A 23677-nucleotide genomic window follows, 5' to 3' on the forward strand; every position below is an offset into this window, starting at 1 on the left:
TGTTTAAAATTTAATATTTTGCTTGTTGGTTTTAAATATGGAATTACAGAAATACATACAGAAATAAAAAATGAATACAGAAATACATGTACAGAATAAATAATATTTTATAGCATATGTAAAAATACAAATAAACTAATGTTTGTTTATACATAAATGTGTATAATATTAAACTTGAGTGTGTGTGTGTGTGTGCATCCAAATGTTGTAGCTGATTAAAGTCTGGAGATTCCTGTTGGGCAGGGCCTCAGCGACCTGAGCGAGCATGTTACTTGGCTTTCGCTAGGTCCTCTCATGTCCTCCATGGGGCACGGTGTTTTCGGTGGGTTGGGGCGTGCTGTATGGGTCCTGTTGGATCGTGTATTCCTTCTCCAGCTGGAGAAGTCAGGGGAAGCTCACCAGCAGGTCAAGAAACTCATATTTATTAGGTTGCAACGTTTCTAGCCAACCACCAAGCCTCATTTTCAAGCTACAAAGTAATAATACCTATTTAGTACAATAAGATAAATCACAAATATTGAAATACATAATATAAGGTACAATAAAAACAAACAAGGTTAAAACTGTGAGTAAGGACCAGCCGTTAAGTGTGGAGGCAGAGAAAGGACTGATCAAAAATGAAAACGGTTCACAAGAGATAAAGAGGTTTAGACGTGGCATTGGTGTTCAGTGAGGGGACCAGTTTTTTAATAAACAACAATTCATTAAATGTTAAAATCTTATGATTGGAGGCTCTGCACAAAACCTTAAAGTCACTGTACTGGATGTAATATTTATTATTGGCATGATGATCCCTAATGTTAGAAAATTCGGGATTTGAAAGTTTAGTGCCAATTCTATAGCTGACAGCTGTATGACTGTTGATTCAGACCTTAAGTAACCTGTGTGTCGATCCAATATAGATTCCTCGATTATATTGAGGACAAGTAAACTTGTAAGTAATACGTGAGATCATCAGTGGATCCGAATGGTCTTTGAAGCTAAAAAGGCTATTGACATTCAGTGGGTTTGTGGGTATATTGGATCGACACATAGGTTACTTAAGGTCCGAATCAACAGTCATAGAGCTGTCAGCAATAGAACTGGCACTAAACTTAGAATTAATAGTCACAAGAACTCAGAACTGAACTCACGAAAAACATGGAATTGCTCTTTGCTAGAATGTAAAATTAATTGTCATGAGGATTCTGAATTGAACTTACGAAAACATGGAATTGAAGTAAAATTAATGGTTATGAGAACTCGGAATTGGATATACAAAAACTTGGAATTTTTTGTTGCTAGGACATAAAATGAATAGTCACAAGGATTCGAAATAGAACTCATGAAAACGTGGAATTGGTCGTCGCTAGGATGTAAAATTAATAATAATAGGAGGGAACTCCAAACTGAAATACGGAACCTACTTTCGATAGTCCCTTTGAGTGTCATTTCTGAAGCTAGCTGAAAAATCAATCATTAAAACTAGGCAAATTCAAACTCCCGCTATTACAAAAATATATTATTTCCCAGAATAGCTAATATGAAAATGGAATAAAATGAGTTAAAGAACATCCCAAAAATCGTTAAACTACCATTACTCTTCCACGAAATCATATTTAAGTAAGTACCCCCTCTTATCTACTTCTGTCTGACTATTCATCAGTCTTTATCAATAACGGTCAACAGAAGTCTAGAGAATCCATTTTTAATGGTGACTTCAAATTCATCTGAAAATGAGAATATAATTATCCAACATTGAAATGCGTCACCGTGTATAATGGATAAAAGTCTTGTAATCTTTTTCTGCCATTCCCCTCTCTTGAAGCTGAACTCAATGTCACTAATACAATATATAACCTTTTTTTCAAAGTCTTTTCACTTTACATTTTCCGATGGATCTTAGCGCCTTCCTCACAGGCGAGTTTCCACACTGTGAATATCCGATAATGTTCCCTTAACCGCCTCACTAGTGTATATCTGGGCCTAACCTGGGTCGTCCCATGAAATGTTCCTATAGCACTCATTTCTATGGTATAAATATTGCTAAATATACAAGAGAAAAAAAGCTATACGGTTATGCCAGAGTTTCCTGGCTCGCTCACCCTTAATTAAGGGTGTCAGTATGGAAACTGGGGCGTGTGAAACCACTATCAGAGGTCCCCTGCCAATTAGTCTCTTCCTTTCTCAATATCCCCAGTTCTACAGAGGAGCCGTTCCAGGCCATCTACCGCCTGCTACTGCTACAACTAGCGTCCTGTCCGCCATTCCTTTGATAGCACTGTTTACGTCTTGACGTGTGTGTGCATTTCTGAGAATTCTTTCCCTTATTTTGAAGATTCCACGATGTCTGAGCGTCAGGAAACCATTGGATCTAAGTTGAGTACTGCAATTAATAAATTTCCACTTTTTAGGGTAGTGATGTTAATTATAAGTATGTTAGGCGTTGTTATTTAGCGGGAGCCTGCATGACGCCGCTCCCGAGGCATCCATTTCGTGCATCGCTACCCGCGAATTTTCATAACATTCATGACGACGTTCAATTGGTCTCCCATACTAATTGTAGTCGCCTTATTTGGATAGATTAGCAGTTACTCAGAAGTTAAGAGCATATTTATTCTTATCCTGACGTTATATGATAGTTTTCTGAACGCGAGGGTTATACTAGCCTACCCACCCAAGCCGCATGGTCTCGAAAGGTAGCCTAGATCTGGGAATCCTGTTATCCTTCCCCTTCGGCTGTCTTCCCAACTGATTCGTTGGTTGGGCGGCGTAGCCACCCCTCCCTTTTTCACGTATGCTAGTCTCATAAATAAGAGACTACCTCACCAGGTCGAATTTCGATTGGAGGGTATGGTCCATGAGCCACCCTGGCCAAATCGCGATTAAAAAGTCTGATTAGGCGGGTTAGGCTAGCTGCTCAGAGCCTCCCTGGCTGACCTGTCCAGATCGTTCCGATTTTGCGAAGGTTAAGCCAGCCGCTCAAGAGGACTCATCCCTTTTCTCCCCTACCCTTTCCCTGTCCCCTCTGGCGTCAGGACTATTTGTATTACATTTATTATCATTTATACTGCATTATTTTGTTGTTTTTGCGTGTCATTGCATGATTCAGTTGGCCTATAGGCCTTCTGTCCCTGTTATCGGTTGGCTCACGACTTTTCGGGGGGTTGTCCCACCTGGCCGGTTGTTGTGACCAACTGATCGCGAGTGGGCCACTCCTCTAGCCATCCTCCCTCCCCCTGGACCCACCTCGGTGGGGTGACGCGGCTCGCCTTACGCTACCCCATGTAGCTGACCCGAGCCTTTCACACATTGGGTGGGAGGGTAGGGAGTACAGTCGGGAGATTGGTTCACCGCGCCACGCTCAGTGTAAATGGTACGGGGGGGGTGCCCACCCTGGCGAGCCTTGGTTGTCCACCTGGCTCGTCGGGACGGTATATGCCGCGTGCCACCACGTTCTCGCATTCCCTATCCGCAGTCCTCTATCCCTGCACCTATCCTCCCGCCCCAGCGGGACCGGGATCCCGACTAAGAGTTCGTACCTGTTATAAATATAATAGCTACGATTCCTTATATGATCAGATTCAGGCCTAGGTTTACCTATTTTCCCAGATCCGATCCCACGAAGTCAGACCTGGAAGTAGAAGGATATCATGGAGGAAGGAGGGACTGCGCATGGAATGGACGATAACGGACAGAGCATATATACGGGCATGTTTGAGATTATAGTAGTTTTAATTACTTTAAGCGTAATTTAAGTTTAATCTAAGCATGCTTCCGGTATGCTTACTACGACGGGCATATCTACCCCGCCGGGTATTCAGACCCGAAGCACCATGTTCTCAATCCCTAGCTCCTTACCCGGGTTTCAACCTTCTTGTTTCTACCTCCATCCCGCACCCCGGTGGGGGACGGACAGTAGGCTAAGAGAAACGATCCTAGCTTACTAGTAAACGCTTCTCCGGCGCCAGCGGAGTCAGGCCAGGTTCATCCTTCCCCTGCTCTGTTTGTACCAAGCCTAATCCTTTAGATTCATGACAAGAACGAATAACTAGGGCCTGGAGCTAGTGGTATGCAAGAATTGATAAAATCCTAGTAGTAGACACGCATTCTGCCGGAGTCAACTCCGGTGACAGTAGAGTTGCGATGCATGCCCCGCCGGATACATCTCCGGCGGGTCTATAGTGATACTCATGTATCAATTAACTTACAGATGGTACGCTGCCTGGAGACGGCATGCATAGCCATGCTTCAGGAGCCGTGCGGGCATGAGGTTTGCCGCTATCATGCCGGATGTGCAGTCATTGTGGACTCCTTGCTGGTGTGGTACCCGGAGGGGTGTGAGGTGTGTTACGCGTTAGTGAAAGACCTCACTACTGAGTCGGTACGTACTATTCTCCTAATGATACAATGAGAAATATAATGAATGAGAATCATATTGATACATACTAGACTAAGTAATTTAGTATCTAGGTTAGACCGTGATGTAGCTATCTCTTACAGACCCCGCAAGCTGTCAAGGATTCAGCGTTGGCAACCCTCAAGGTCTAGGTCGGAGGATTTGGCAGGAACGTCAAGTCCAAGCAGCCCTACATGCTGTCTGAGGAGCTGGCCTCGCTCATATATCCTAACGCTAAGAGGTCGGCAGCTGTAGCGGCGGACTTGGCAGCCCCTATCATCGCCAGGATCCGGGAGGAGACCCAGGCCCTGCCGGAGGACCCGGAGGGTTTTGGCGGAGAGGTTCTGGGAGAGGTGGCAGCCATGAACTTGGACCGTGAGCCCATGGTTGTCAACAACCAGGGCGAAGGTAAGGATGTAGGTGAGGCAGGTAGTACACGGGCTAAAGTTCTGTCCTTTAGCCCGTCTCAATCTTCCACTTCTTCCTTCCAGGGATTCACTGGGAAACCCAAGACTGTTAGGGACAAGTCGGGCTCGGTGATCCCTAAAGTCAAACCCACTAGGGACACTCTGACAGCTATTAAGAAGTCCCTACCAAAGCCTAAGCCTAAGACAAGCCACGCCAGCACGCCATTGGCTCCCAAACCGGTGGCAGACTTGGCAAGAGCTACTCCCCCACAACAGGGGTCGAGAGTGAGAGGTCTTAAAGCCAGACCCCAGGAACCTGGCTTCAACCCGGCGGCTTTCTCCACCATGCTGATGCAACAAATGGGGGACTTGGTGCAAACCAAGTTCCAGGAGATAACATCTCAACTGGCCTCTAGCCTCGAAACGTCGGGACAGTCTATTCAGTCCCTGACCGAAAGGCTAAGGAACCAGGAGACCTTGATGGCGGGGCTCCAGGAAAACTTGATGGCAGGACAGCTCCAGCCCGGGCATGCACAGCAACCCCTTGCAATGCCGGACTCGTCGAAGCTACCGCCTTTCAAAAATAACAACCCTTGGAGGCCAGCAGCATACGCCCCGTTCTCTGAGGGTATGCTGACGATCGAAGGATGTGGAACCCGGCCAGTAGAGGATTTCGAATTCTACCCGCCGGGTCTCCAGTTTCCCTTCCAGGTCTATGCCCGATTGATAGAGGAGGCACTGATAAGGGAGGATAAGGTCCCGAAGGAGACCGTTATTTTCCCCAGGGACCAGGCCCAAATAGCCTGGGTCCAGACCTTGACAGAATGGGAATGTGTCAACACAAAGTTGGCACCCCATAAGAGCTCTTTACAATGTTCGTGGTGAGCGACAACACTCCTACCCTGTGCATCTCAAAAGTGGTCGAGCTGACACTACAAGCGGCCACGGAGGAAAAACCAATGCCACAACTCCGGGAGACAGACTTGCCTTCCCTTCTGCTCCCTGGAGGCATGGAATGTTGGGTAGATGCCCCAGCAACCTTTTCGGTGGATAAGCTCAGTCCAGACTGTGCAACCACACAATTCAGTGAACGCCTACTTAGGCTTCCAGAAGCCATGGTAAAGGCTGAGTACGAGGCGAGGTGCAGGCTAAGCAGGTCCCTCAATTCCACCACCATGACAGAAATGACTTCCCTGGTATACACGGATGAACCGCTCTTCAAAATCCTGACGAAGTCATTTCTTCACACCGTACAGTTCGAGATATATGACTTCACAGTAGCTAGGAGGAACTGCAGGAAGCACGTCTTGGCGGATGCTTCCATCAGGCACGAGCCGAATAGGCTCATCAAATCCTCGATCTGGGGATCGAAACTGTTCCCAGAGACCATCGTAAACGAGGTTCTCGGGGAAGCAGCTAGAGTAAACCAGAGTTTGAGGATACGCTGGGGGCTCATTACCAAGAGGAAGTTTGAACCCTCCGGAGCACATCCTAGGGGCAGGAAAAGGACAAGGAAGTTCCAATCCTTCCAAACCACCCAACCCCAAGCTGTGGTACAGGCTGTCCCGGTAACCCAGCTGAACCAACCCTCCACCTCGAAAGCCCAACCCCAACAGCAATTCATGCTACTGAGCCAACCCTCTCAGCAGCCCCAGAGCTCGGCCACCTTTACCGCCTCCCCAGCCTTCAACGCTACCTTTGAAACCCAAGGGGTGTTTCAAGGGTACAACAGATTTGCCAGAGGTAGCCGAGCCATAGGAGCTTCCTGGCACAGGGCCGGCGGAAGAGCCTCCGCCCGAGGCAGATTGCTTCCGGGGAAGCCGGGGAAGTCGCCCATCTGCTAGCCAGTGAGACTCCCCAGGTAGGAGGGAGGCTGTACCTCTTCCAGAACCGTTGGAGGTTCAGCAATTGGGCCCACAGTATTGTATCAAAAGGTCTGGGATGGAGTTGGAAAGAAGGGCCTCCTCCATCAACCAGCTTTTACCAAAACCCAACGGCGGACTTAAAAGAGTACACCCAAGACCTTCTTCAAAAGAAGGTAGTGATAGAAGTCAAACACTTGAAATTTCAAGGGCGCTTGTTCAGCGTTCCAAAGAAAGACTCAAACAAGCCAAGAATAATCCTAGACTTGTCCCATCTAAACTCATACATTCATTGCGACAAGTTCCGTATGCTAACCGTCTCGCAGGTGCTGTCCTTACTTCCCCGTGGGGCCGTCACCACCTCTATAGATCTTACAGATGCCTACTATCATGTCCCGGTAGCAAGACACTTCCGTCCCTTCCTAGGCTTCAGACTAGGCAAACGGGCCTATGCTTTCAAAGTGAAGCCATTCGGGCTCAACATAGCGCCCAGAATATTTACAAAGATAGCGGAGACAGTAGTACAAGAATTGAGAACTCGAGGGGTATTGCTAGTAGCCTACCTAGATGATTGGCTTATCTGGGCCACAGATGCCGAAGAATGCCGCAAAGCAATGGACAAAGTGATAAGTTTTCTGGAATACTTGGGATTCCAGATAAACAGGAACAAATCCCGGCTGACTCCGGCACCACGCTTTCAGTGGTTGGGAATACAATGGGATCTGAACTTGTACCAATTATCAATCCCGCCGGTGAAGCGCAGGGAGATAGCGAAGGCTACAAGACAGTTCCTCAAAGGCAAACAGACGTCTCGGCGGAATCAAGAAAGAATCTTAGGTTCATTCCAGTTCGTGTCGGTAACGGACGTTCTATTAAAAGCCAAACTGAAGGATATAAACCGGGTCTGGCGGACCAGAGCAAACAGGAAATCTCGGGACAAAATTTCCTGGCAAAATCAATACCATTACAGTTCCCTCCGCCAGCCTTGGTGGTTCACACGGACGCCTCCCTAAGCGGCTGGGGAGGATACTCCCAGCACAAAAAAGTACAAGGGTTATGGTCGGTAACATTCCGCCAGCTGCATATCAATGTACTGGAAGCCATGGCAGTATTTCTGACCCTGAAGAAACTCTCTCCAGCAAAGAAAATCCACATCAAACTAGTATTAGACAGTGCGGTGATAGTCCACTGCATAAACAGAGGGGGTTCCAAATCGAGCCACATAAATCATGTGATGATAGCAATCCTCTCCTTAGCAGCAAAGAACCAGTGGCACCTGTCAGCTACTCACCTGGCAGGAGTGAGGAACGTGGTGGCAGACGCACTGTCAAGGACAACTCCGATGGAATCGGAATGGTCCTTAGACGAAAAATCATTCAATTGTATCTGCCAACAGGTGGCAGGGCTTCAAGTAGACCTTTCTGCCACAGAATCCAACCACAAGCTGCGATGTTATGTGGCCCCCAATCTGGACCCTCTGGCTTATGCCACAGACGCTATGTCAATAGACTGGAACACTTGGAAGAGGATTTACCTATTTCCTCCAATAAATTTACTATTGAAAGTCAGATCTTTCAAAGGGCGGATTGCGCTAGTAGCTCCCAACTGGCCCAAGAGCAATTGGTTCCCACTACTGGTGGAGTTGGGACTCCGCTCCCGGCGGATCCCCAACCCAAGATTGACGCAGTTAGTACAAACGCGGACTGTGTCCGCTTCCTCAGGGATTCAGAATGCCCTAACTTTATGGACTTCATGAAGTTTGCGGCGCAGAAGGATGCTAATATTGATCCCCTAAACACCCTGTTCCTAGAATCGGACAAACGAGAATCTACACTGTGTCAATATGATTCAGCAGTTAAGAAGCTAGCCACCTTTCTAAAAGACTCAAAGGTACAGACGATGACTACGAATCTGGCAGTTACATTTTTTAGAACCCTGTTTGAAAAAGGCCTAGCAGCTAGTACTATTACTACAAGTACTATTACCACAACCAAATCTGCCTTAAAGAAAATATTCCAATTTGGATTTAATATTGACCTGACAGATTCGTATTTCTTATCTATCCCCAGAGCTTGTGCTAGACTAAGACCAGTGAATAGACCTCAGACGGTCTCCTGGTTTTTAAATGATGTACTTAAACTAGCTTCAGACACTGTCAATGATTCATGTCCTTATATAACCCTTCTCAGGAAAACATTATTCCTAGTAAGTCTGGCCTCAGGAGCCAGAATATCTGAGCTGTCGGCCCTTTCCAGAGAACCAAATCACATTGATTTCCTCCCATCTGGAGAAGTTCTGATTTTACCAGATCGGAAATTCTTGGCTAAGAATGAGGATCCACAAAATAGGTGGTCCCCATGGAAGATTGTCCCACTTCCGCAGGATCTATCTCAATGTCCAGTAAACACGCTGAATCCTATCTAAACAGAACTTCCAAAAAGTCTTCAGGCCCTTTATTTATTAGAGAGAATGGTAGAACCATCTCCCTAAAAGCAATCAGACAACAAATTCTGTATTTTATCAAACAAGCCAATTAAGATATCTGAGCAGTGGCTACCTCAGTTAAATTACTTTCATCACATGAACTTCGATGATCTTAAAAAATATACGGGCTGAAAATCACCGACAGTATTTAAACGCCACTACCTAAAATCTTTAGAGGCCCTTAAATACCCGGCAGTGGCAGCAGGGAACGTGGTTTCCCCTGGCACAGCCTAGCCATGGTAAAATAACTAGTCTTAATAGCTTATATCTCTCTCTAGTTCTTTCTCTCCTACCTGCCTCGCCCGCATTCTTATCCTTTACCTTGTTTGTTTACCTGGATTGCACAATTGACCTTGGTTTTCACTTGGATTGCACATTGGACCTACTCCTGTATTGTACATACTGATATTGGCTGTATATATAAATATCCTGTATTTGGGTGTTGGATTTAATCTGAATTTACCAGAATTTTGATTGTATAACTTTATATTTATTTATTAGGGTAAGGACAGTAGGATCAAGGAAATTACTAAAATTAGTGTAGAATTAAGAAACTTTATTAAAGTACTGTAGAATTAATTACAATTCTTTCATTTTTCCTTCCAGTAACTTGTTTACACTAGATTACCAAGCTGGTGGGGCCAATTCTCTGTTATTATTTCACGGGACGACACAGGTTAGGCCCAGAAAAGGGATTTTGACGTAAGTTCTTTCCTCTTGGCTGATGGAATCGACAGAGTATGGGAGGATAGATTCCATTGAATGCCCAGCCACTGAAAGTTGGACTCCGGGGTGAGTCTTGATTTTGTTCTGTTTATCTTGAATCCCAGATACTCTAGGAACTGGATTACTTTCAGTGTGGCTTTGTGACATTCCTCGACTGTTGGAGCCCAAATCAACCAATCGTCGAGATACGCTACTACCATTATCCCTTGAGACCTCAGTTGTTGGACGACTACTTCCGCCAACTTCCTGAACACCCTGGGTGCCACGTTCAGACCGAAGGGAACTACCTTGAAGGAGAACGCTTGATCTCCTATCTTGAAGACCAGATAAGGGCGAAAGTGTCTTGCAATAGGGATATGATAGTATGCGTCTGTAAGATCGATAGAGGTGGTGACGGCCCCACGGGGAAGTAAGGTCCGCACCTGCGAGATGGTCAGCATTTTGAACTTGTCGCAGCGAATGGCCAAGTTTAAGCGGGACAAGTCTAAGATTACCCTTCTTTTTTGTGAGCCTTTCTTTGGAACGCTGAATAAGCGACCTTGAAACTTTAATCTGTTGACTCTCGCTATTGCTCCTTTCTGAAGGAGGTCCTCCGCATACTCTGTCATTTCTTTTGATGGAAGTTGAAGGAATGGTCTGGATGGAGGAGGATCCGCAACCCAACTCCAACCCAGGCCTTTCGACACAATACTCTGTGCCCACTTGCTGAATCCCCACCGGTGCCGGAAGAGAAACAGCCTCCCTCCTACCTTCGAGCTCTCACTGCTGCTGGGTTGAGTGACCTCCGCGGCCTCCACGGAAGTGTTTTCCCCTGTTGAGAGACCTTCCTGATCCTCTCTGACGAAAGGATCCCCTACCTCTGCCTCCCCTGCTAAAGCGGTCGTATTGCTGAAAGGCCTGGCCTTCGAACACTTGGTTGAAAGCTGGGGAGACAGTGTAGGAGGTGGAAGGCTGAGGCTGGGGGGAAATCACGAAGATGGGCTGTGATTGAGCCTTAGAAGTAGAGGGTTGGGCTGATTGTACTAAAGGAACAGCCGAAACAGCCTGGGTGAAGCGTTGCTGCTTTTTCTGGTAAGGCTGATAACGTTTCAGTTTCTTCTGAGACTTACCTCTTGCTGCTTGGTCTTGGCGTCTCTTTGCAGTGAGACCCCAACGATCCTTAAGGCTTTGGTTAAGCCTTGTTGCTTCCGCCTGGACCTCCTTTACCATCGAATCAGGAAAGAGGTCTGCCCCCCAGATGTTGGATGAAAGCAACTTATTCGGCTCATGACGAATAGTTGCTTCCTGGAGGACATGTTTCCGGCAGTTAGTTCTGGCTGTAGCGAGCTCAAACATGTCAGACTGGACTGTTTGCGTCAGTGACTTGGTGAGGAGCTTGAAGAGCGGCTCAGAACCGTAAGAAATCGTCGCTACTTCAGTCATTGCCATGGTATTAATGGACCTGGCGAGCCTAGTCTTGGCTTCAAATTCAGCTTGAATGAGGCTGTCCGGAAGCCTAGGCAGCTTCTCACCAAACTGATCCATAGCACAGTCTGGTTTGAGTTTGCCAGCCGAAAAGGTGTTGGGCAAATCTTCCCACAATTCTCTGAGTGAAGGGAGCAAAGGAGATGTGGGGTCTGCTTCCCTTAACTGAGGCAACGACTCCCCCTTCTGGGCAGCTGGAATAGTGACCGTTGCTATCTTGTTGAGAAAGGGAAGAGGAGTTCCCTCCTCCATCGTAAAAATGGTGAAGGGACTCTTGAAGGCTTGAATCCTCGTATTCGAACAATCCATATCCTCTAAACACCTGAGCCATTCTCTTTGAGCCTGGTCACGTGAGTAGAGGACTGTCTCCAGGGACTTTGTCATCTCTAGTCATGGCTGCGTCAGTAAGTCTGGCGTAGCCAATGAACGGCGGTTGGAGACCCTCCGGGTAGAACTCGAAGTCCTCAATCCTTCGAGTACCACACTCCGGAATGGAAATAAGACCGTCCTGGAAAGGGGTGTATGACGCCACCCTCCAGGGGTTGTTCATAGAGAACGGAGGCAGAGAGTCATGAGGTGGAAGCTGAACTAGTCCGGTGCCGAAAGCTGGGGGAGTAGCTAGAGGGGCCTGATTAAGTCCGGCGATGATATTGTCCTGAGACGTAATCCTGTCGGACAACCGGGAGAACATCTGCTCCATGCTGCTCCTCAGAGAGCCGACCAAGTCTCCCATGTGTTGCAACAGTCCAGCATTGGGATCCAAAGCCGGAGCTGCTGCGGAGGTGGATGGGTAACTTGGAACAGGTACCAAGGGGAGAGGAGAGACTGCTGGCTCAGCCGGAGTACGGGGCCTCTCCTTGGAAGACCTGCTCTTTGAGGACTTGGAGCTTGAAGCAGAAGCTCTAGACCTCTCTGCTGCGGGGTTTGCAGCCGGAGACTTACGAGACGTTGGCGCCGACGAAGTCTTTTTGGACGACGACGACGTCTTTTTGAGGGTTTTCAAAACCTTCTGGCCCTTGACCTTAGGTCTTACCGAAGCGTCGGGTGAAGTATAAAGGAGCTCAGCTCCTGTAAAGCCTTGGAAGGAAGCTGGAGAATTAGCAGGAGAAGAAGACCCAGTGGCGCCCAAGGGAAGCCCTTGGGCGTCCAACGTACCTACCTCGACCAACAGGTCGTCAACACCTACCATGGGTTCTATATTTAAGTCAAGTGTCGCGACATCCGACGAGATATCTTGGCCTGGTTCCTTTATCGAAGCGGCGATCTGCTGATGAATCGCTGCCATAGTCGGGGCTGCCTCTGCCGGGTCGACGTAACCCGTCGACTTGCCTCCGGGGAAGATTAGGACAGCCAACCTCTTCTCTAGGATGTAGGGCTGTCCCTTGGCGGCGTTCTTCCCGAATCCGCCGACCCAAGCCCTCAGGGTTGCTAGAGCGGTATCTCTAACGGGGGAGCCTGGAAGAGAGGGCGTTCATTAGTTTTAAGTTTAAACTTAAGATTAAAACTTAACTAATATTAGGCTTAGTCTAAAGACATAGGGGATGTACCATCCAATATAAAAAGAGCTTAAGCTTAAAATAAAAGATTAAAATTAAACTTAAGATCTAAAACATTTATTGGAATTACTGAACGCAGTTGGAAATACTTACCCCGTCTAAGAACTGACTCACGAGATCGTAACATATGGTGCAGGTTTCGTGGAACCAGACCTGCAGATTCCCGTGCGGAGTCGCGCATGGAGCGTGGGACCTGCAGACTTCATGTCCACAGGGGTCCTGGAGCATGGTGTTGCATCCTGCATGCTCACAGTTGGTGGTCTTAGCTGATGCGATGGCTGAACGCTCCATATCTAGATAAATCCTCGTAAGGGGCACAAAAAACACAGAGAGCAAAAAAGTACGTGTTGTACAACATGCGCTAACTGAAGGGATGGCCACCAGAGGCGCAGCAGTCGGTAGCGTGGGATGGAGTAGTAGTAGTTGCTGCCCACTCTGTGGGTCGGCTCCCCTCTTGTGGGGGTTTTGTCGTAGGAGATTTCTATTGGTAAGAGGTTCGTGGTAGTGGTCTCACTCGCCCTAGTGTTCATACCGATGCCCTCTTGGAGGGTGAGCGAGTCAGTTATACTGACCTTTTCTTTATTTTATTTATTCTCTGGTATGTGTTAGTGCATTTACCTTAGAAATAATGGATTAAAGGGATATTTCGCGAAGCGACACGAACTGAGCCCAGAAAAGGGATTTTGACAAAGGAAAAATCTATTTCTGGGCAGTGACCTGTGTCGCCCAGTGAAACCCACCCCTCTATCTTCCTCACCCTAACTGGCCCGAGCTTGGGTGCTATTCACAGGAATGGCGGACAGGACGCTAGTTGTAGCAGTAGCAGGCGGTAGATGGCCTAGAACAGCTCCACTGTAGAACGGGGGATATTGAGAAAGGAAGAGACTAATTGGCAGGGGACCTCTGATAGTGGTTTCACACACCCCAGTTTCCATACCGACACCGTTAAACCCTTAATTAAGGGTGAGCGAGCCAGGAATCTCTGGCATAACCATATAGCTTTTTTCTCTTGTATATTTAGCAATATTTATACCTTAGAAATGAGTGCTATAGGAACATTCCACTGGGCGTCACAGGTCACTGCCCAGAAATAGATTTTTCCTTTGTCAAAATCCATTTTTTATTCCATTATTTTGTCCTACAAACGTACGTATGTACGCTGACCAACAGACGTATGGATACACGCACGCTACTGAACATGCGAATGCATTCACACTAGTCTATTCTGTGCTTTTCCATTTTCCCATGTACACGTTTTATCTAGTGCATGTATTCGGTGACCTGAAGTGACCTGAAGTAACTTTTCGTTGTGGTTTACCTCATATCCCTGGAATGTGTTGCCATCTCGTTTCCACAACCGGCGTGTTTCCGACTTGGGTCTCACATCAACATCTTGAGGAATTCACGGTTTTGCACCAGTCTCTAAACACCAAGTGCTAAGGTTATCAACCCCATTTATTTTAATATACATATCCTTATGCATCTGACCAGTGCATTAACACATCTATGCAAGACCCTGGCTACTGTAGATTTCTTCCACATGAGAAATGGAGACCTCGTTTCCCTCTGTTATTTGTCAGTGATTGATCTTTACATAGTTTTTTATTATGTTATGGGGAGTCATGATTGCGACTGTTATTCTATCAGTGCTGATGTGGGCTGCAATTATCCTACTGGATGTACTCCTTTTTAAAGGAAATTAAATCTTCCTATTTTGTACTTAGCACAGCAAGAGAGAGAGAGAGAGAGAGAGAGAGAGAGAGAGAGAGAGAGAGAGAGAGAGAGAGAGAGAGAGAGAGAGATCCCACATGGTTCCTCACATGTACCTAGCTAAGTTATGGCTACCTCGGGACGCGTAAATTCCCAAAATAAAACTGCCAAAGGAAATGTGGCAGTATTTCTTTTCACATAAACTCTTCCTAGCTCACCTAATATGAAAGGCATGCAAAATGTCATGCAGTAGCTATGAAAAATTAAGGTTGCTTAATTACTCTCTTCCTTTGTAGCTAAAGATTGTCCTATCTCTAACTCTTGTGGCAGTCAGAACTTTGTTCACCCCTAACATAAAATATGTAAAATACAGAATAGCACTTTACCTGCTGAGGAAACTAGTGTTCTCTTTCTTGGCATGTATAAGGACTTTGCCCTCGGTTTTACAGATTCGTCTTTTCTTGAAACCAGCTTCTAGCAATTGCTCATTGATGGTAGTCACTATGCAAGGGATTTTGCAGCAAACAAGGAGATTTGGCACAAGGACGCTGCTAGTATGATTATACCCTGGGGGTGTGGATGTGCAACTGCTGGAGGACAACTAACATAGTACTGCAAATGACCTGAACAAGTAGGGGCAATCATATAATTATAATGAGGCTGAGCTGAGGGCCTGTTTCAGAGTATTTATTGATTATGCAAACTCTATTATTTTTAAGTCCGAATCTTCTATGATGTTTTAATGCATTTTTATATATTTTTATGGCTTTGATAATTAGGCTAGGCCTTGAAACATTAATGATAGACCATGCAAATGCATAAGATGTCTTACTTAAATTCCTTATGAGTATACACACACACACACACACACACACACACACACCACACACATATATATATATATAGATATATATATATATATATATATATATATATCTATATATATATATATATATATATATATATATTACATATACATATACATATATATAATTATTTGTTTCAGTCCAAGTTCAGCCCTGCTAGGAAGGGTGGGGAGATGGAGTGGGAATGTGGTGACAAGGTAAAAATAACTGAAAATTATAGATATTAGTGTCTAATCCTTAGTTTTCGAGGTCGCTGAGATGAATGGTGACACTCCCGGTGCCCTTTAAGTCCAAGTACAGCCCCAATAGGAATAGGAATGAGGGGTGAGAAGCGGTGAATTATAAGATGTTGAAAATGCTGGGCAATGTAACTGAAGCAACTTTCTTAACAGGAATGAGAGAGAGATGATGCCGTAGTGGGACTTGAGAGACCCAAGCTCGTCGAAAATGCCTGAGTGGCATCGGCTCCGGCTGCTGCAACAACCGGAGCACTGGCACTCATCCCTGTACCTAATGTTGGTTGGTTCAGTTGCTTGAGTTCTTCAGCCAAATTGGATTCCGTGGAGTCCTTACTCATAGACTGTTCAGGTTCTGAGAGAGAGTGGGAGGAGGAGGTGACTGTTTGTTATGGACTCACATTAGAGGTGACTGACTCCAGGATGATTTGCGAGGCTGTGACATTGGTTGAGCGTCCGCCACAGTCATGAGTGAATTCCAGTTGGAATTGGCTCTCCCTTGACTGCCAGCACTGGTAATGGCACCAAGCCAGAGAAGGAAAAGAGACCTGGACTGGGAACTCCATAAAGGAGACTCAAATCTTTCCTTGGCACTGACACTGAGGCCATTCCTAGTGTAGTGAGAGGATTCGAACTGGGCTCAATGTCCATGATGAGCAGAGCATGGCACTGCTTGGCACCTTCAAGTGGTACTGGCTATGTAGGGTAGGTCTCAGAGGACCGTAAAAAAGGTTTGGAGCTATGTAAGGGCAGGGGCCTGAGATTGTGTAAAAATAAAGTCCTGTCCTAGCAAGATGTCATAACCTCCTGGAATATAGGCAGCTACTGCCAGAGTATATACTTTAGAGCAGTGAGGTTGTTTGACTCAACTGTATGGTAGGCAAAATTGTTTTAACATGGTTGAGGCTCTCAGTGTTGATGAATTTATGCCTATCAACTCAAGCTCCATATGAAATTTTACCCTCTTGAATTATGGATAGGTGCAACAAATACAGGGCCCTGAGCTGGGTGGGCTAAGACTGACAGATTCATCACTGCCATTGCAAGGGCAGGATTAGCCCTGGACAGGTTTCGCTATATTGGTATCTCGTTAAAGGTGCCTGCGGGTCGAGCTCGACCCAAGCGCCCAGAAAAATTTGTGAAAATTTTATTTTTACTAGAATGCATTACATTTTATTTTCCAAAATCAATTTAAGCATCGATAAAAACTACTGAAAAGATAAATCATACCCATCTGCAAATTAAATATTTATTACAAATACATTATAAAATAAGTATATAAAAAAATAATTTATGTAAATATTTAAAAAAAATACAAAATAAGTTATATACACACAAAAATTGAGGAAATCCTTCCTAAAACTAATATTTACAATATGTGACTGTCAGAAAAGGTGTCGGACCCATAAAGGTCAAAATCTGAAAAGAGAAAAAAGAATAAGTTTTTCTGGCCAAAAACAATTGTCCAAATTTCATGAATTTTTTGGGGTACCAAAATGGGATAGGAAGTGGTTAATTTTTTAAACAGAATAAACTCATATTATCCTAGAATGGAATTATGTAAAAAAAACCTACACTAAGATGTAATCTACTCTTATATCAGGGGCAAAATCTAAAGGTAATTTTTTGACCTCCTAGGTTCACCATGAAAATTTCTTATATAAATCATTGTAACTATTATAAAATATGATATTTATGCATGAAAATATACCAACATATCACACTTTCTATAGAAAACAAGAATATATAGAGATGGCATATGCCAACTCACCTTTTGGGTACTTGAACAAAATGGCCACAATCCACACCAACTTCGACTGCCAAATCTGCCGCCTGAACTATCTGACTTGCACTAACAAAATATAAATTGAATTTGCTATGGTGAACCTATCGCTCTTTTTTTTAAATTAATAATATATGAGGGTGTATAGCCACTATTACAGTTAGGAAGATTTCTGTAAGAACATGTCATAAGATAAAGCTCTGAAATGTTATTCTCTCTCTCTCTACAGTGTGTCGGTGTTTTATTGATATTAGCTGATGTAATCTCTCTCTCACAACAAAAGGCACAGACCCACTAACCCCCCCCCACCCCCACCCCTCTTGTTGTCGTAGTCATTTCAAGGTCATCTGCTTCGCCTCCAACCCTTCATCACACACTCGAGTTGTTTGCCATATAGGTGGCGGCAACCTCTAAATTATTATCAACATCACTTTCTAATTTCATTAGAAGTAAGTTGATGACATCCATGTCCAGAGAATACTGCCTGCTGGCCATTGTTGATGAGAACTGGAAAATAATGCAAAAGCTGATGAAGTGGCATTAGAAGGAAATTGGACCAAATGGCAATATAAGACATCTCAGCCACAACCAATGGCATGTGGTACACACACCATCCACCCACAGTTTCCAACAATATAAAACATTACCAGTATCAACAGTGTTAGACAAGAAATCACTACTTGATAACTTTGCCTTTCAATCCCCTGCATGTTAAATGTGCAATTCCTTAGAAAAGGGGGAAGGATAAAGGCAAGGCGAACGCAGGTTCTGACATGGTTGTAGTGTGTGGACTACTGGCCTCATTCAGGTTGACCACACCCAGATTTGAGATAGACATGAAACACTCCTCGGGTTGTGCGCGACCTGTCGCACCTATCCAGGGTTAGCAGCCCTTGTAGGGGCACTCAGCCCATGAAAAAGTGTACCCATGCACTCCATGAGTCACAAAAGCTCCAGCTGAAATCTTGTTTTGGCACTGTCCCAGAAGGAGGGGCGGGCCGATTGTTTCAGGCCCAATGGCCATTATTCTTATTTTGTTTGGTGAATCCCCATTCTAGGGATTAGCGGGAGCCGGCTGTGGAGGATCCACTATAGAGTGACACTGCTTCGTCGAGTGCCTAGAATTGTTTCAGCATCCACACACGGCCTTATGCCGCAGATTATTTGTACAATGGGCCAGCTGAGAGTTTGCAGTAGGAGGAGCAGAAGGGCAGATCTTCTTGGAAAGAGAACTCTGACCACTTACAGCACTCCATAATAGTGGCAAGCTCAGAAGGGGTGTAAGATAGGAAATCCTCCAGCTGGAAGAGTTTGAGGATCTTGTCTGCGCATGTGTTGTTGGAGGCCTTCATCCACCTGTGGAGGGCTGGTGTCTTGTTAGCCACCTACTCTGACCAAGTCTCCCTGAGCTACTTTGGTATGCTCCTCCATGCCTGCCTTCACCTGTCTGGAGTTATTTCGCAAACTTTATGATGGCCTCCCGCACCCAGGCAAGGTCACTTTGCTCATATGCGGGGAGCGTTGGAAGGTGGTGGCACCCTTGCTTTCTAGGTTTTTACCTAAGATGAGAGCTATTTTGGCAGAGGCAGGCTTGAAGCTAGTTAGCACCTTGACATGGCCGAGCCAGAGTTCAGGCTCAGCCTCGTTCCATAGCTTGATGAGGGTTCCTGTGCTGCCGAGGATGGTGCGTGAAGACCAGTATGTAGAGGGTTGTATGCCATGGTTGGCCATAGCAATTTGATGCAATCTCTCTTTCTCCCTTTCTTCCCTTTCTTTCTCCTTCTCTTCTCTTTTTGTTGCTTCCCATCTCTCTTGGGATTCTCTTTCTTTCTCCTTCCCTGCTTTCAGGTATTCTCTCTCAGCAGCCCTCTCTACTTGTACTTTCTCCCTCTCTTCGACCACATATACCCATGGCACTTCATACCCATGGCTTTCTCTGCTTTGGTGAAAGGTTTAATCTCCTCGAGTGCAGCAGTGTTGGCCTAGCCCATAGAGGACTAAGAATGGAGACTGAGAGGCCTGGAATGACAGGCACAAAAACCTTGGAATGTGAGAGCTCTAGGCACTGGAATGGGCAGGCACTATGCCTGGAATCTGGGTCCCTAAAGGACCTGGAATGGCTTGTCACAAGGACTGGTACTCGGATTCCAAATGTTATTACTTTATAGTTGCAAAGATGTAGACGTAAAATGAATTGTCATAAGGAGTGTAGAATTGCATGCAATGGAATGTGGGAATGATTGTCTCTAGGACAAGATGAATCATTCACAAGTATTGTGGATTCATGCATGGCAACAAGGCAGAATTAATCGTCGCCAAGATGCTGGATGGTAATCAAAATGACTAGGATTGGAGTCCTGGGATTGGAATCAATCGTCACGAGGACGTAGGAATGCACTGTTATGAAACTGTACAGTAAGAAGCAACGAAGACTGTAAATGACAGTCAAAAGACTGAGGTCAGTCAAACAGACTGTAAAAATGGCATTCCAACAGACTGTAACTGGCACCACGGGGATGCAGTGTTTACCCGAGGCTATACCAGGGAATTGCCAAATATCTGGATGGCGTGAATGTGCATGTACAAAATGCGAAATTATTCATCACAAGGACGTCAAATTTTTCCATCACAAATACTTGGTCATTATATATCTTACCCTTGAATATAACTAGTGTCTTTGAGATAATCTTAGATGAATAGAATATAACTAGCGTCTTCGAGATAATCTTAGATGAATAGAATATAACTAGCATCTTCGAAATAATCTTAGATGAATAAAATATAACTAGCATCTTCAAAATAATCTTATATGAATAGAGTATAACTAGCGTCTTCGAAATAATCTTAGATGAATAGAACATAACTAGTGTCTTCGAGATAATCTTGGATGAATAGAATATAACTAGTGTCTTTGGAATAATCTTAGATGCATAGAATATAACTAGCATCTTCAAAATAATCTTAGATGGATAGAATATAACTAGCGTCTTCCAAATAATCTTAGATGAATAGAATATAACTAGCATCTTCGAAATAATCTTAGATGAATGGAATATAACTAGTGTCTTCAAGGTAATCTTAGATGAATAGACCATAACAACATTTTCGAAATAATCTTAGATGAATAGAACGTAACTAGCGTCTTCGAGATAATCTTGGATGAATAGAATATAACTAGTGTCTTCGGAATAATTTTAGATGAATAGAATATAACTAGCATCTTCAAAATAATCTTAGATGAATAGAATATAACTAGCGTCTTCGAGATAATCTTAGATGAATAGAATATAACTAGCATCTTCGGAATAATCTTAGCTGAATAGAATATAACTAGCATCTTCGGAATAATCTTAGCTGAATAGAATATAACTAGCATCTTCGGAATAATCTTAGCTGAATAGAATATAACTAGCATCTTCAAAATAATCCTAGATGAATATATTATAACTAGCGTCGTCAAAATAGTAATTACAAGGGAAGCAATTTTACTCAACTTCACCAATGCTTTGCACACGAAACTGTCTACTGCTTTTCATAAAGTGGAGTAACAGCGGATAAGGTTCTGACTTTTGCTACTTCTGTCTGTCGAACATATTGGGGCTTAAGAGTTAACCTTTGCAAACTAAGAGCAAAAAATGTCAGAAGAAGCAAGTTCAAATATACCAAAAACACTTTCACTGTACAGTATGTGACACTTATTTTTGCAACACTTTGTTTGAACCGTGGGGCAGATGAGGTTATTGTTGCGCCCAAGGAACTTAGGAATATCCACTTTTTCTGCATTTTTCAATCCTTTTTTTAAAATTCAAGGTTACCATGGTATAACAATACAAAATCAATCTGAGTTACAGCAATAAAAAATTTATCAGAGGTATCTTTCCATCTTCTGAAAGGGCCTAATGTGTGTGAAAATTTAGCTGATGCAACTGATTGTCATTCCAGGAGGTACTACCTTGATACATACTGATACCGTATCAAATCTTTAGGTTGTCATGATTGAGCACATTAATACTAACAATGGGTAACTTGAATATCTCTCCTCTCATGACCACATGAGTTACTCTAATTTGTGCAAATAAACATAATGGAGTATAGCCATTAACATTACTTTCTTGGCAACATGATATCAGTCCGTCTCCAGAATAGGGAGGATCTTGAATGCCATGTAGCCTACACAAAAGTTCGCAGAAAGACACTGAGTAGATGTAAGCAAACTCAGTATAGGATGGATTATGTGACAGGAGCTCAATTTTAAATAGGATCTTTGTTATCATATTCAAAATGCCATTTGCTTTGCCATTGAAAAATTAAGACAAATTGTATTTGTGTGTAAACCACCAGTATATATATTTAATTTTTAACCACACATTTTGGTGTCATTTCCACAAAGACCACTGTATTGGTGGACAGGGGGAAGTTTGTTAAAAATTTCACACCATGTAGAGGAAGTCATGTAATATTCGTTCTCCAACAAAAACTTTTGAATTAAATCGTAAATACGAATTAAAGGGTCTATGTCCAACTGACATTTCAAATCCTCACTGTTTCAAAATTTGTGCATAAAAAAGGTAGCTGCAAAATGATAGTGTTTATGGTAAATAATATTGAAAAAATTAAATACGCCTGTTCACTGTATAAGTTGAAACAATGTTCCGATTTTTTTCAGACAATGTAGGTGAAGGCCTGTATTTAACATCCATATCAGAAGCAGGCAACCGGAGTTTTCCAAATTCTTCAAAGCCCCAGGTACCAAATAAACCCATGAGTTATCCCCGTAAATCATGTGTGTCTCCTGAGAAGCGCCCGCAAATGCCTCTTCCTGCAGCTGCTGGAAACCAGGCACCATTGCTACCACCAAGACCAGGTACAAAGTTGAGTTCGCCACCAGAAATTTGCAAGAGGGGATTAGTGCCCGTCCCAAATTCTGGAGAAAGCCAGCGCTGTATTCCTACGCCTCCAAATACTGCCAAACCTGTTGGGAATGCTCTTTTAAAGGTAATTTATATAGTAACTATTAACTATTGATCATGATAATGATATATTGTCCATGCTACATTCCTCTCTTGATTGAGACCTGTGTCTCAATAATATAACTGTTTGTTGTTCAAGAATGACTGATTAAGTGATGCATTGTAAGTTTGCAGATATCTAAGAGGCTACTTTGGAATAAAAGCTTGAAACATTTGAGAAAAAATGTGCCAGATTCAATACATAACATGTTGAATAGCTTCATTCAATCTGAACTGATGTGGAATGTATTAAGATCTTTGTTTTTACTACTGAATGAATAGATGAAACATATTTAGCATCCCGCACTGGATCTTGATTGCTAGGGTCATAGCATTTTTCTTCACTTCTAATTGCCTATCTCCATGAAATTGTTCTTTCGTTAGTGTTTTGGCTTTATCATTGAAACTGTTTTTATTCTCTTCACTACTTAATTATCCTACTGCAAATCTTTCTCTAGATATATGGGAAAATTCTTGATATTCTGTAATCAAATGTTTCTAAATCACTTATTAAACATACAATCATGCAAATAAAAGTATTTGACTATTTTGCTCCTAAGCCATCTGATCAAAGGATGGGATGCATCACTCATGTTAAGCCTCTCTTGTGGAGACTTCATCGCTTTCATAAATCCGCTGGGAAACAATTTTTTTTTTACTCAAATGCAGATTTTTCTCCATGCTTGATGAAATCTTGATATTCTTGATACTTGTTAGAAAAAATTCTGATCCTTCAATACCAGAATTATGAAGCTCCCATACTCCAGCTCTCTCCACCATTTTCGTTGCTGGTACATGCTTAGATTACTCGCCTATGAAGAGCTCATACTTAGGTCTCATTACTTATTTGACTCTTTTTCTTTTTTTAAATCAGTGATTATAGTATGCTGGCTTCTACCACGTGGATCAATTTTCATTAACTGAAAAGTTCTTGCTTTCATGGAATACTATAAAGATATCCTTTTATGTATTCCAAAATCTCTCCAGAATTTAGTAAATAATTTATTTTGGCTTTTTTTTTAATTATTTGCGCAATGCTGTAAGGACGACATTCGGGCGAGCCCGAATGTTCGCCCTTCCATTGTAAAAAGCTGTATATCCATATGTCCTCTCTTTTCTTCCAGGAACTAAAATGTAGAGCATTTTACGCCCTTTCTTTTGATGTATATATGTCAGGAATCCGTTCCCTCTATTTC

At 43.8% G+C, this 23677-nt stretch overlaps 1 protein-coding gene across 5 annotated transcripts in view; it reads left to right on the forward strand.

Moving 5' to 3' along the window:
• The window catches only part of LOC135205932 (lymphocyte cytosolic protein 2-like), a 408856-nt gene that overhangs the window by 193842 nt on the left and 191337 nt on the right, over positions 1 to 23677 (forward strand). For all 5 annotated transcript variants that reach the window (XM_064237130.1, XM_064237124.1, XM_064237141.1 and 2 more), the window contains one exon: positions 22139 to 22467. In XM_064237130.1, coding sequence (XP_064093200.1) covers positions 22139 to 22467 — 329 coding nt within the window. The remainder of the gene's footprint in view (positions 1 to 22138; positions 22468 to 23677) is intronic.

This window comes from Macrobrachium nipponense, chromosome 11 (assembly GCF_015104395.2).
Source record: "Macrobrachium nipponense isolate FS-2020 chromosome 11, ASM1510439v2, whole genome shotgun sequence".
Taxonomy (NCBI): domain Eukaryota; kingdom Metazoa; phylum Arthropoda; class Malacostraca; order Decapoda; family Palaemonidae; genus Macrobrachium; species Macrobrachium nipponense.